Source organism: Podarcis cretensis (assembly GCF_951804945.1).
Source record: "Podarcis cretensis genome assembly, chromosome: 3".
Classification (NCBI taxonomy): domain Eukaryota; kingdom Metazoa; phylum Chordata; class Lepidosauria; order Squamata; family Lacertidae; genus Podarcis; species Podarcis cretensis.
The window spans coordinates 24,151,644-24,166,544 of record NC_137172.1 but is presented as its reverse complement, the minus strand read 5'-3'; the positions used below and the strand labels follow the sequence as shown (position 1 = coordinate 24,166,544).

The following is a 14,901-nucleotide window of genomic DNA, read 5'->3' as shown; positions in this document are numbered from 1 at the left end:
TATACCCCACCCTCCCCAGCCAAGACCGGGCTCAGGGCGGCTAACACCAAATATGAAACAAATTGATTGAAATACAACTTAAAAACAAGATTAAAACACGACATTAAAATGCAGCCTCATTTCAGCAGAAATTTTTTTTGGGGTGAAAACGTCAAGTCTTCACCAAGGCTAACTATCCAGACTGGTCCTGGGCCAGAAAAAAAAGCCAGGGAAGTCCCCAAGTAGGAGTTCCGTCACAGAAGGAAAAAGGAAAAAAGAAGAAAGAGGGGGAGGGGATCAAGTTAATTCCAGGCCAAAAGCCAGGCGGAACAACTCTGTCTTTACAGGTCCTGTGGAAAGAAATCAGGTCCTGTGGAAAGAAATCAGATCCTGCAGGGCCCTGGTCTCATGAGAGAGAGCGTTCCACCAGGCCAGAACCAGTGTTGAAAAGGCCCTGGCTCTGGTTGAGGCTAATCTGACCTCCTTAGTGCCCGGGACCACTAGGGTGTTGCTATTTATGGACCTTAAGGTCCTCCATGGGGCATGCCAGGAGAGGTGATCCCGTAGGTACAAGGGTCCTAGACCATGATGCACAACTGTGGTCAGAACTAATTCTAGCCTTCCACATGGACAGATTTCTGTGGCACTCATTCACTCAGCAGCATGAATTTAAATTCCCGGTGAATATCCATCTTGCTGCTTTCATTTTTTTTTTCATAGCTCCAGCTTTCTGTTCCTTGATGACAGCACACCGATTTTGGATTCCTAAAACGATTAAATATTTATCACATGCTGCTGCATTTTCCTGGTATGAATGTGAGGCAGATTCTTTGGCGGAGACTTTTCTTAAAGTCCTGCTCGCTGCTGGGAGGTGCCCTGCCACCCAGACGCTGTGGGTGGATTTAATGTTTGTTCCTTGTTTGAGCAAAAGGGGCGCAGCAAGTCTTTCATTCTTCATTAGAGTTTAATAGTTGGTCTAATTAAACAAGCGGGGAGACTAATGAATAGAAAATCTATGCGTCTTGTTAAATGTGAAATATAAAATAACCAAGGAATTTGTGATCTCGGGAAAAAGTGTGCTTTGGTTCACTTGAAAAGCCAGTAAATGAGCTAGGGAAACAGTTTTGAGCAATTATATAAATTTGTAAGGTAGTATTTCTGAAAGGAAAGTCCAATGCTGTAAAGAAAAATATTGCATAGGAACCTGGAATGTAAGAACCATGAACATGGGTAAGTTGGAGGTGGTCAAAAATGAGATGGCAAGAATAAATATTGACATCCTGGGCATCAGTGAACTAAAATGGACGGGAATGGGTGAATTCAGTTCGGATGACCATCATATCTACTACTGTGGGCAAGAAACCCGTAAAAGAAATGGAGTGGCCCTCATAGTCAACAAAAGAGTGGCAAAAGCTGTACTGGGATGCAATCTCAAAAATGATAGAATGATCTTGATACGAATCCAAGGCAGACCTTTTAACATCACAGTAATCCAAGTTTATGCACCAACTACTGGTGCTGAAGAAACTGAAATTGACCAATTCTATGAAGACTTACAACACCTTATAGAAGTGACACCAAAGAAGGATGTTCTTCTCATTATAGGGGATTGGAATGCTAAAGTAGGGAGTCAAGAGATAAAAGGAACAACTGGCAAGTTTGGCCTTGGAGATCAAAACGAAGCAGGGCAAAGGCTAATAGAGTTCTGTCAAGAGAACAAGCTGGTCATCACAAACACGCTTTTCCAACAACACAAGAGGCGACTCTACACATGGACATCACCAGATGGGCAGCATCGAAATCAGATTGATTATATTCTCTGCAGCCAAAGATGGAGAAGCTCTATACAGTCAGCAAAAACAAGACCTGGAGCTGACTGTGGCTCAGATCATCAGCTTCTTATAGCAAAATTCAAGCTTAAACTGAAGAAAGTAGGAAAAACCACTGGGCCGGTAAGATACAATCTAAGTCAAATCCCTTATGAATACACAGTGGAAGTGAGGAACAGGTTTAAGGATTTAGATTTGGTGGACAGAGTGCCTGAAGAACTATGGATGGAGGCTCGTAACATTATACAGGAGGCAGCAACGAAAACCACCCCAATGAAAAGGAAATGCAAGAAAGCAAAGTGGCTGTCCAATGAGGCCTTACAAATAGCGGGGGAGAGAAGGCAAGCAAAATGCAAGGGAGATCGTGAAACATACAGGAAATTGAATGCAGATTTCCAAAGAACAGCAAGGAGAGACAAGAAGACCTTCTTAAACAAGCAATGCAAAGAAATAGAGGAAAGCAATAGAATGGGAAGAACCAGAGATCTGTTCAAGAAAATTGGAGATATGAAAGGAACATTTCGTACAAAGATTTCCATAATAAAGGACAAAAGTGGAAAGGACCTAACAGAAGCAGAAGACATCAAGAAGAGGTGGCAAGAATACACAGAGGAATTATACCAGAAAGAAACGGATGTCTCATATACCCCAGGTAGTGTGGTTGCTGACCTTGAGCCAGACATCCTGGAGAGTGAAGTCAAATGGGCCTTAGAAAGCACTGCAAATAACAAGGCCAGTGGAAGTGATGGTATTCCAGCTGAACTATTTAAAATTTTAAAAGATGATGCTGTTAAGTTGCTACACTCAATATGCCAGCAAGTTTGGAAAACTCAGCAGTGGCCAGAAGATTGGAGAAGATCAGTCTACATCCCAATCCCAAAGAAGGGCAGTGCCAAAGAATGCTCCAACTATCGCACAATTGCACTAATTTCTCACGCTAGCAAGGTTATGCTTAAAATTCTACAAGGAAGGCTCAAGCAGTATGTGGACCGAGAACTCCCAGAAGTGCAAGCTGGATTTAGAAGAGGCAGAGGAACCAGAGACCAAATTGCAAACATGCGCTGGATTATGGAGAAAGCTAGAGAGTTCCAGAAAGACATTTACTTCTGCTTCATTGACTATGCAAAAGCCTTTGACTGTGTCGACCATGGCAAACTATGGCAAGTTCTTAAAGAAATGGGAGTGCCTGATCACCTCATCTGTCTCCTGAGAAATCTCTATGTGGGACAAGAAGCTACAGTTAGAACTGGATATGGAACAACTGACTGGTTCCAAATTGGGAAAGGAGTACGACAAGGCTGCATTTTGTCTCCCTGCTTATTTAACTTATATGCAGAATTCATCATGCGAAAGGCTGGGCTGGATGAATCCCTAGCCGGAATTAAGATTGCCGGAAGAAATATCAACAACCTCAGATATGCAGATGACACAACCTTGATGGCAGAAAGTGAGGAGGAATTAAAGAACCTTTTATTGAGGGTGAAAGAGGAGAGTGCAAAATATGGTCTGAAGCTCAACATCAAAAAAACGAAGATCATGGCTACTGGTCCCATCACCTCCTGGCAAATAGAAGGGGAAGAAATGGAGGCAGTGAGAGATTTTACTTTCTTGGGCTCCATGATCACTGCAGATGGTGACAGCAGCCACGAAATTAAAAGACGCCTGCTTCTTGGGAGAAGGGCAATGACAGGCCTAGACAACATCTTGAGAAGTAGAGACATCACCTTGCCAACAAAGGTCCGTATAGTTAAAGCTATGGTTTTCCCAGTAGTGATGTATGGAACTGAGAGCTGGACCATAAAGAAGGCTGATCGCCGAAGAATTGATGCTTTTGAATTATGGTGCTGGAGGAGACTCTTGAGAGTCCCATGGACTGCAAGAAGATCAAACCTCTCCATTCTGAAGGAAATCAGCCCTGAGTGCTCACTGGAAGGACAGATTGTGAAGCTGAGGCTCCAGTACTTTGGCCACCTCATGAGAAGAGAAGACTCCCTGGAGAAGACCCTGATGTTGGGAAAGATGGAGGGCACAAGGAGAAGGGGGCGACAGAGGACGAGATGGTTGGATAGTGTTTTCGAGGTTACCAGCATGAGTCTGACCAAGCTGCGGGGGGCAGTGGAGGACAGGAGTGCCTGGCGTTCTCTGGTCCATGGGGGTCACGAAGAGTCGGACATGACTAAACGACTAAACAACAACAAAATTTCTGAATTGGAAGCATGGTTGGTTAGAAGCACTAGAAAGTAAAGGATAGTGTGCATTTAAAAGTCACTGCAAGGAATGAAAAACTTGAGGCAGATATGTTTGTGTGTGTGTGTGTGTGTGTGTGTGTGTAGACATCTGAAGGCAGCCCTATTTAGGGAAGTTTTTAATGTTTGAAATTTTATTCTGTTTTTAGTGTTCTGTTGGGAGCCACCCAGAGTAGCTGGGGAAACCCAGCCAGATGGGTGGGGTATAAATAATAAAATTATATGTATATGTATGTGTGTGTGTATGTTTATGTGTGTGTGTGTGTGTGTGTGTGTGTGTGTGTGTATATATATATATATATGTTGGATGTAAAAGTGACACAGGGAGGTGAGGGCCATGTTGCACCTTGTGCTACAATATTGAATGGGGAAGGTGGATCTAAATCCAAAGTTACTCTCCCATTTGTGCAGGAATTTATCAGTGCTCTTGTAGAGCCATGTGTCTGCTGTTTATTTTAGTAAGCGGTTTGTCAGTTCTTTTTGCGCTTGCCTGTTTCTTAAGATACTGTGACCAGATTTTGCATGTTGGTTCCAGAGATCAAGGAGCAGGTTTTGTTCTTATGTTTGGATACAGCTGAATGCCATTTTGAATCAAGATGGCGGCATGAACCTGCATTGATTTTTTGGTTTGTTAGAATTCCCGGGCAACATTGGGTATATGAGATGGCTGGTTTTTCCATAATACAACTGCACTGAGTATTCTGATAGTAGAATCCGATTTGTTGAAGGGCAGGCTGTAAATATACAAATCAAATAAACATGTGAATTCTTCCAATAGCGCTTGCAGAATAACACAAGTGATAATTTAAGTTTTGCTCATGGTACTATATAGTTCTAGTGGTGTGAGTGAAAGTTCTGAATCTTGCCTGTCAGTTACAAACTTTCTTTCTTTACTTCATGTATATGAAGCTATTATCCATTTAGGCCAGGGGTCAGCAAGGTATATCTTGCCTGGACTGGATCGGTCCTGTGCGATTTCCGGTGCGTGCGCAGACGCGATTCCCGGCACTGCGGAAGTGAGACGCCACAATGTGTGGTTTAGTGCAGCGTGCAAGTGGGCAACTCAGTTCGGGGGCGGCTTGTGGGCCGGTCAAACGACCTGTGGGCCTTAGGTTGGTGACCCTTGATTAAGGCACATTGCTGGTCCATCGTTCTAAGGATAGCCAACACGGTGCCTCTAGATGTTGTTAGACATTATCTCCCATCAGCTTCAGCCAGCATGGCTAGTAGTCCCTGATGGTGAGAATTGGAGTCCAGCAACAAGTTCCCTACCTCTGCCCCAACATATTAGTTTTCTATGTAAAGCAATTTTTTTTGTATTAAGAAAAAAAAAAAAAACATTCACCTTTAGCCTGAAGGGGCACAGCCCTGAAGCAGGTTAATCAACCTGGATGACAATTAGATGAAAGGTTGTAGGGTTACTTGCCTCCTTTTCATTCTCCTCTTTACAGGATTTCTCTGTTTATTCATTGGTCACATTCAAATGATTATACTTTGGTAAAGTGTATCAGTTTGAAGATTCATTTAATATCCTGGTTCCTGGGCTATGATTAATTAGATGTTCCTTGGTTTAACTGAGGCTCATGCAAAGTGTGTAGAGCAAAGGGGCTCTCTGCTCAAGCAAATGGTTTGTGAGTATCTCAGCTTAATCAGCTGTGAAATGATTGTACAAACTGGCTCATAAACTTCTTTTCATGATGAGGAAGTAGGAGAAGCAGATCATGAGACTGAAGTCATACTCTGGATCTTGGCAAAAGTATCGTTTTTGGAATCAAGGGTGGCATTCAATGTAGGTACTACTCAAATTTTATCTATTGAAATTAATGGACCCGACTAATTAGACTTATTAATTTTAATTGATCTACTCCGAGTTGGACTTAGTTGAATACCACCCCATTCAGTATTTGAACAGAGGCCCTAAGGGACCACAGGTAGGCATGTTCAGGAAAACTGAACATGCTTAGAGTTTTAAATTTCATGCATAGTATGGTGGCAAATTTAAAACTGAGTGTATATGGTTACAGATTCAAAAAATGTACAGAAAAGGATAGGCTATTTTTATAATAATCAAGGTCACGGCCAAAGACAATTGCCGGTTATGTTTTAATGCAAGTTACTGTGAGTAGCTTGGCAGAAAGATGATATATATCTACCAAGGTATTGAAAACTACTTGCAGTAAATCTGTGTACATCAATATACTGGAAACCTGATTTTAATAAAAGACTGGTCTTTCAGATGAGGTCCTTCTTTTGCCGTGTTCAAGAAGCAAGGCATGCCTTTAAATTGATTATTTCTCCCCCCAGCCCTGAAAAGTTACTTTCTATGCAGAGCACATTTGGTTGCTTCCAGGTTGTTCTGCAGAAATGAAAGGAGCAAGGTGTATGGGTTGAAAAATTTGCCCGAAAGTGTGGAGGTGAAGGTAACACCAGTCTCCTCTTTTCCTCCTTTGTGTAGAAGAAGTTGAAGAAGAATGTGAAATTCCCAAAGAAGTAGATTTGACTGATAAACAGAAACATCAACTGAAACACAGAGAGCTGTTTCTGTCTCGCCAATATGAGTCTCTTCCTGCAACACACATCAGGTAAGAAGCTGCTGGGAAAAGCGATTAGAGTCATGAACAATCTACCTCCTGGCCATAGCTCCTGCTGCTAACTCAGTGGGCAGAAATGAAAGGCTCTTGTCTCCATCACTACATCTGCCCAGCAGGTTTTCAGCAGCTGTTTCCCTCGTTTCTTTTCCATCTCTATACAATTGTTGAATTGCATTTTGGGTTGCATTCAGTGTTTTCTTTTGCCATTAGCTGAGCACAATAGCTCAGCAAAAACATTCCTAGAAAAATTAGTATGATTGCATAGAGGATTCTGATGAGCGATTTAAAAATATGTGTATGCAAAGTATATTAATTGACTGGTAGGTATTGTTTTTTGCTGAACAGTGCATTAAAATGTTGGCTTTGGGCCTGATGCAGTATTCTGCTTTATGCATGTTTGTGGGTTTGTGTGCCCATGAGCTTTTCACAGTACCTTTGAGCAGCAGCTCCTCTGTACTGTTGCGACTTCCAGAATGTTGAAAACGACCTTTTTATGTGGCTCGGGGGAGTGTGGTGTTTGGAAAACAAAGTTGGAAGTCCTGCTCTATGGGATGCCCAAGAATTATTATTTTTTAATTATGCCTAGTATTGGGACATTGAATGGCTAATTAAAAATTCTGTATCATTGATGCTTGGGGCTCTTTGGCTTGTCGCATGGGGAGAAGCTGATTGAAAGAAAGCTTGCAGAAAGGCATTAATTGTTACTTGTAGTTCCTGGCATGGTATCAGGGAACTCTAGTTAGACAGATCCATTCTGGGTATGGCTGTGCCCATTGGATGTTGAAAGATTGTGCTGCTATCCTAGCCTATCTAGGCTAATTGTGTATCTGAAGAAGTGTGCATGCACACAAATGCTTATACCCAGAACAAACTTAGTTGGTCTCTAAGGGATGCGGGTGGCACTGTGGGTTAAACCACAGAGCCTAGGACTTGCCGATCAGAATGTCGGCGGTTCGAATCCCTGCGACGGGGTGAGCTCCCGTTGCTCGGTCCCTGCTCCTGCCAACCTAGCAGTTCGAAAGCACGTCAAAGTGCAAGTAGATAAATAGGTACCGCTCTGGCGGGAAAGTAAACGGTGTTTCCATGTGCAGCTCTGGTTTGCCAGAAGCGGCTTAGTCATGCTGGCCACATGACCCGGAAGCTGTATGCTAGCTCCCTCGGCCAGTGGAGCGAGATGAGCGCTGCAACCCCAGAGTCGGTCACGACTGGACCTAATGGTCAGGGGTCCCTTTACCTTTACTAAGGTGCTACTGGACAATTTTTTTATATATTTCAGACCAACACAACTACCTACCTGAATCTAGGCTAAGTGTGTGTGTGTGTGTGTGTGTGTGTGTGTGTGTAAAAGTTATTTTGTGGTTTGGAATGGGACACAAGGTAAAGTCTTTATGAATTCTTAGTACTGGTGTGGGCTCATGAAACTTTACTATGAAAACAAATAGGCAGTCATTTATTAAGGATACACACACGTATATTTAATAGGAATACAAAACATTAGTTTTCATTGCTACTTGATTGGGGCTTGGAATATAACAGCCTCTCTCTCTTTTCTTCCCTGAGACTGAGAATAAAAATTAGTTCCCATTCCAAAATTCAATGCAATAAGTAAAGGGTGGGTGGGTGGGTGGCAAAATACTCCTATTTTGCCACTTTAAAAGCATCTTCGGCCCCGGCTACTCTTCCCCAGGAGGATAACTGTACTTTCTCACTGTTTGTTTCAGCATCCTAAGTGGGAGAGCCAGCTGCATCTGCCACCAGTAATTCTAGCTGATCCAACTGTGAATCCTATTGTGGCAGAAGCGCATGAGAGCTAAACTGACAGTGTGAATTCAATTAAATAGGAAAGGGGCGCTGTAACTTTTAAACAGAAAAAGATGAAAGATCCTGAAAGATGGAAATACTGAAAGGTGCCAAGTGGAAATCTTATTTATTTATCTGTTGCATTTGAAGTGTAATTAGTTTTAGTTAGTTATTGCAGGGGCTTATCTATTATTAAGTGGATTTCTTACTGTGATTCCTTTCTTTCCATGAGTTTTAATTATATTGTACCCCACCCTGGGATTGGTTATGATAGGAGCGGGATAGGAATATTCTAAATAATAATTAAAAATAACCAATTCTAGAGTTGGAAGGGACCATGAGGGTCATCTAGCGCAGTGCCCTCTGCAATGCAGGAATCTTCCGCACAGTATGGAAGAGGAAGTTCTGATGGGTGTGCGTAAACATCTGCCAATATTTTTTTTGTATCCCAGCCTGGCAGAATATATCGTACCATGAGCTTGCAAGCAATCAGAGTACACTGCAATTTAAAGGCCAGGCTAAGTGCTACTTTGTTCAGAGGAACTAGTAAGGAGGGAGAATAGAACCCCTTTCCACCTGCATTTGGCCATCTGAGATCTCTCTCTCTCTCTCTCTCTCTCTCTCTCTCTCTCTCTCACACACACACACACACACACACACACACACCACACCCTGATCTGGGAAATAGCTATAGATTTTAACTGGGAAAATAACATGGGGACAAATGACATGTTTGCATTATTTTATATATAACTAAAATATCTTTCTATGCCTTTTGTAAAGTTTCATTTCCAATAATGTAGAAGTAAAAGCACACAAGATTCTTCTGGAGAAAGGTATAAATTGCAGTCCATCCAGGACATGGGATGTATTTTCCAGACAATGATTTGCCATGCTGCAGTTAAACACTACAGGGAGAAAATGCTGTACCAGTTGGAAAGACATACAAGTGAGAGAGTAAGCTTGCCAGTCATGAAATAAGGTCCTCCTATGGATCAGAAACTAATTGAGGAGCAGGAAGAAGAGAGTAAGAATAAAAGGACAAGAATGCAGAAAGCGGATTACCGCAAGGATCAGTGCTGGGACAATAAGTTGCTCATTAAGGATCTATAGTTAAGGGGTAGCAAGATGTGCTGATCGTACCAAATTGTTCAAGGCAGCTAAAACAAAAACAGATTGCAAGGAGCTCTGAAAGGATCTCTCCAAAGTAGGAGAGCGGGCAGTAAAATAGCAGATTCACTTTAAGCAAGTACCAAGTGGGGCTTATAAATAACTAAATCCTAATATTATGTATATGCTCCTGGGGAGCCTTACCAGTCAGTGGCGATGACTAACCGGGAGTGATGCTGTGCTTGTGCTGGATAGATGAAGATGCTCAGCCAGTGTGTGGCAGCTGTGAAAAAGGCGAATTCTCTGTGTTAGGGATCATTAGGAAAGGAATTGAAAATAAAACTGCCCGTTGTCATAAGATCACTATAGAAATCTGTAGTGAAGCCATACTTTAAATACTGTGCACGATTCTGCTTGCTTCACCTCAAAAAGAATATTGTAGAGCTGGAAATTTTTAGAAAAGGGCAACCGAAATCACCCAGGGAATGGAGCAGCTCCCCAGTGACAAACGTCACAACATTTGGGACATTTTTTAGTTTACAAAGAAGTAAAGTAAGGAGGTGGGACAAAGCAGAAGTCTATAAATTTATGCGTGGTGTGGAGAAGGGGGGGGGGAATACTAGAACCCAAAATCATGCAGTGAAGCTGAGTGTTGGACGATTCAGAACAGAAAAAAATGAAGTACCTATTTATCTACTTGTACTTTGACATGCTTTCGAACTGCTAGGTTGGCAGGAGCAGGGACCGAGCAACAGGAGCTAACCCCGTCGCGGGGATTCGAACCGCCGACCTTCTGATCGGCAAGTCCTAGGCTCTGTGGTTTAACCCACAGCACCACCCGCGTCCCTCTTCTAACGTAAGGTTAAAATAAAAAAGTTTATAGAAATCAGTTCAATTACCTTCGGTAGCTGTAGCAAAAGTTGTGGGCAACCTCTGGCCATCATCTGCAGCTATTTATCATTGCAGTATAAATTCTGGAGTTTGGGAACAGGAGCACACATTGGGTGGGCATTGGGCGTGGCCCTCTTTATCTCTCCTCGCTTTCTCGAAACCAGAACCTTAGCAACCGCGGGAGTACAGAAGTTGGCTTTCCTTGGTCTAGTATTTGTTTGATCTCTTTAATCTGTCCTCTTTTTTTAAATCCAGGGCGTTAACAAGGAAGTTGAAATCCCATTCGTTTTAAGGCAGTATTATTGATTTAAAACATCAGCGTTCTCTTGCTTTCTCAGCCTAAAATGCCCAGAGCAAAGTACAGTCCTGAAGTGCTTCTAAGCCCCATTAATTTTTCCGTAGGAAAGTCAGACGCGTTCTAGGTACTGCTCCTTTGATTCAAATGGCCCCGAAGCTTGCACCATTTTGCATGCGCAGCCTTCTGTTTGACTAATGTTTCTATTGCCATTACTTTAAGGCCAATATCCCTTGGTATAATGGATGTTTGCGTTTCTGTTCCATTAATCCTCAAACATTCTGGTTTAAAATAAGATTTGAATCTCTCAGGTGGTCGTGTTAACGAAAAAGAAGAATAAGGAGGTTAAAAGCTGCAGGAACTGCCTTGAGCAAAGAGCCTTTATGTAATCTTGAGGATGGAACTGGTTTTTAAAAAGCAAACAGGTTTTCAAACTAACAAGCTTATTGAGCTAAATTTAAATAATGTTAAATGCATTTATTGCGAAACGTCAATAATCCTAGTCGGACCATTTAATTGTTTTCATTTACAAAAATCAATCCTGATGACCAAGTAATAGCAGTGATATTTTTAATTGCAACTGTGTGAGACAGAATATCAGATGGAGATCTAGCAATTAGCTTAATGATCATTACAGTATCCTTCTAAGTCAATTCGGTGGGGGAGGTTAGAATGCAGCCTTGATGGTTAAGATTTTACCAGCCAAGCCCACATACAGAATAGCAAATGCTCTACTCCCCACCCCCTTGGCTCAATTTCATTGATTTTTAAGACCACAAGGGACTCTTGTGATTATTTTTGTCTTAGCTGCTGCTTGCTTTTAGGTGCAGAACACATGTACTTAGGCCAATAATGTTAATTAACTAAAACACAGATTTCAGATGGAAGTGGTTTATTTAAAACAACCTTACCCCCCCCCCAAAATAATTCATTTTTGGAGGCTTCATAGGTAAACACAATATTACCTGTGCTGTGGAGAATTTTCAGACTTTGCAACTGGTATGTGATGCTTTTAAAGCTCCTTTTAATTGTTTTTTAAAAAATACCACAGCAGACCAGTGCCCTTATTAGGACTAACTACAGTATTTTTCTGTCTATAAGATGCCTCCGTGTATAAGACGACCCCTATTTTTGGGAACTCGATTTAAGAAAATGGGGGGAGAGGTCCCCCGCGTATAAGACGCCCCCAAATTTTAGGCATTATTTTTTAGGAAAAAAACCTAGTCTTATACATGGAAAAATATGGTAAATGTCACAAGGTAACGAGCCAGTATTTGAGAATTCTCCAGAATTCTTTTTCTCTTCTTTTGTGGGATGCAAAACAGATTTCAGGTCGCAAAGCGAAAACCATGGTTGCACCTACATTTTGTTGGGGGGTTCAGGAATACAAAATCCAGCAGGTTCTAAGATCTGTCTGTGTCCCAAGCCAAAAAGAGCAGAGGAAAAGAAAATGTGATAATATGGAGGTTAATCTTACAGTAGCTGCTTCACTCCTCCCCTGGTCCTGCTGCCGGTGTGAACCTGCACTTGTGATTTGTTCTCCCAAACAGTATCTGAAGTTACTGTAATGAAGTTTTTACCTTTTTTATATTTGGGGGGAAATTGCCAAAAAAAATCAGACTTCCGATATGGGCTGCCAAATGCCTGGATGCCATTTGCGACCCGATGAATCCCGGCTATGTCTGGAAAATACTGGACGTATGGCAGCCCTATTGTAATTCCTAAATAATTTAATTTAATATTAGCATTTAAAGCCCCAAACGGCCCAGCTGGTTTTTCTGTCCCCCCTCCCCCTCCCCAAGACCCAACCAAGTTGGACAGCAGTGGCATTGTTTGTTTGTTTGTTTGTTTAAAGTACAAAGTAGAGCACCTTGAGGGGTACACAAACCTTCTCATTCCCCAGTCAGCAGATTAAGTGTTTTATGAGCAGAGCAATGGCAGCAACTAATTTGTGCCGCATTTATGGAATGCTCTCCCCAGGGAGGTTCAGTTGGTCCCAGGCGAAAATGTTCCTATTTAACCAGGCCTTTGGCTGATTGACATCCGATGATCTTTAAAATACGTTGTGGAAGGGGCGGGGGGAGGGATTCTTAACTTGTTTCTGTTCTTATTTTTATCATGTATTTTGCGATTCTTATACTGCAGTTTTATGTTGTGAACTGCCCTGAGATCTATAGGTATAGGGCGCTATACAAATTTAATCAGTAAATAATACTTGAATGGGTCAGATCAGTTGAGGAGGAGAAGCTGTGTTAGGATTCCTTGCAAGAAAAGGGAAAAGTTGACAGCTATGACTGTGTGCGCGCGCGTGTGCTTGTGCATGTGCATATGAGAGAGTGTGTGGTGAGGCTTATCCAGTTTTGGTCACACACACTATTGTCACATGGCACCTGGGAGATAGCGAAGGGCGAATGAAGCCCTTGGGTCAAAAAAGGTAGCTACCCAAGCTTGTACAACAGGGTTTTGTTTGTTTGCTTGTTTAAAGTTGCTGCTAATATTAATACTTCCAAGGCCTTTTCGATAGTGACCCCCCCATAGTTGTGTGATTCCCTTTTCTACAGTATGAACTTTGTAATCTTGCATTTGCTTTATAAATCTGTTGTGAGCTGCCTTGAAAAAAACGGTGTGATATAAATAAACGAAAGTTATTAATCTGAAAATAATAATTGAGTGGCATATATTTTGCTGTACACCTTCAGTGAACAATATCTCTGATGTCTTCTAACTAATTATCAAGACACCAGATGAATGGGAGAAATTTGTCAATATTCCAGTGTTTTTAATAGATTTATTTAATGTTCACAATAGGTGATCTGTTCCCAGCCAGCTTTAATTATTTGAATATAGTCTTATTGAAATTTTCCAAGAGTAAGAGTACAACCCTGGATTTATATTTTAAACAGATTTTCAATGCATCACTTGACATTCAAATTAGATCTGAAACAGCAGTGTTTTGTTGAACAAAATCCACTTACAAATGGGCATTCAGTTTTAGATTGCTAGTGAAGTTTCATAATAGTAAGAATAACTGAATCAAAAGAAGATACTGAAAGAATTTTTGGAGCGGCTAAGCACTGCAGATGTTATTCCCTTGAATAATAATAAAGACATTCTAAAAATCCAGTAGGCCAGACAACATCTGGTCAGCAACAAGCACAGAAAAACTAGTAGAGAGTCACTTACTTGGAATGCTAATGATATAAGCAGAGGGGCAGGAAATCTAAAAATCTCAGCGCTGTCCATTTGAAAGCTCTTCTTTTGACTTCTCCTCTTTCAAGTGCTGTAAGCCATACTCCTAAGAAGCTGTTTTTCACATTTACATAAAAATAGCCTGTTGGGTCATGCCAATGGCCCATCTGGTCTAGCATCCTGTTCTCACAGTGGCCTACCAGATGTCTGTGGGAAACCAGCGAGCAGAACATGAGCACAAGATCTCTCTTTCCTCCTGTAGCTTCCAGCCGCTGGCATTTGGAAGCCTTGCTTGCCTCCAACTGTGGAGGTAGAGAGCATAGCCATCATGGTTGGTAGTTTTCTCCTCCTTGAAACTGTGCAGTCCTCTTTTAATGCCATCCAAGTTGGAGGCCATAACTGCCTCCTGCAGGGAGCAAGTTCCATAGTTGTGACTCTGCTTTGTGTGATGAAGTGCTTTCTTTCATCTGCCCCAAATCTTCTAACAGTCAGTTTCATTGGCTGTCCACAAGTTTTGGGTCATGAGGGAGGGATAAAAACTTTTCTCTATCCACGTCATGCATAAATCTGCAAACTTCTGTCATGTTGCCTCTTACTTGCTTTTTCTGCAAGCTAACAAGTCCCCAATACTGCAGCGTTCCTTCGCAGAGGAACGTTCCTCCATCCCATCGATCATTTTTGGCTTCCCTTTTCTGAACCCTTTCCAACTCAACAATATCCTTTTTGAGGTGAGGCACCCAGAATTGTACACAGTACTCCAAATTATAGATTTGTATAATGGCATTTTGATATTGGGGAGTTTTGTTTTCAATTCCTTTCCTAATGATCCCTAGCATAGAATTGGCCTTTTTCATATCCACAACACACTGGGCTGAGTGGTAGACTCGTAATCTGGTGAACCGGGTTCGCGTCTCCGCTCCTGGGTGACCTTGGGCTAGTCACACTTCTCTGAAGTCTCTCAGCCTCACTCA

The 14,901-nt window shown here is 41.9% G+C and overlaps 1 protein-coding gene across 5 annotated transcripts in view; it reads left to right on the top strand.

Moving 5' to 3' along the window:
- The window catches only part of MTA3 (metastasis associated 1 family member 3), a 126,984-nt gene that overhangs the window by 23,396 nt on the left and 88,687 nt on the right, over positions 1-14,901 (top strand). For all 5 annotated transcript variants that reach the window (XM_079968656.1, XM_079968658.1, XM_079968657.1 and 2 more), the window contains exon 4: positions 6,510-6,636. In XM_079968656.1, the coding sequence (XP_079824782.1) occupies positions 6,510-6,636 (127 nt within the window). The remainder of the gene's footprint in view (positions 1-6,509; positions 6,637-14,901) is intronic.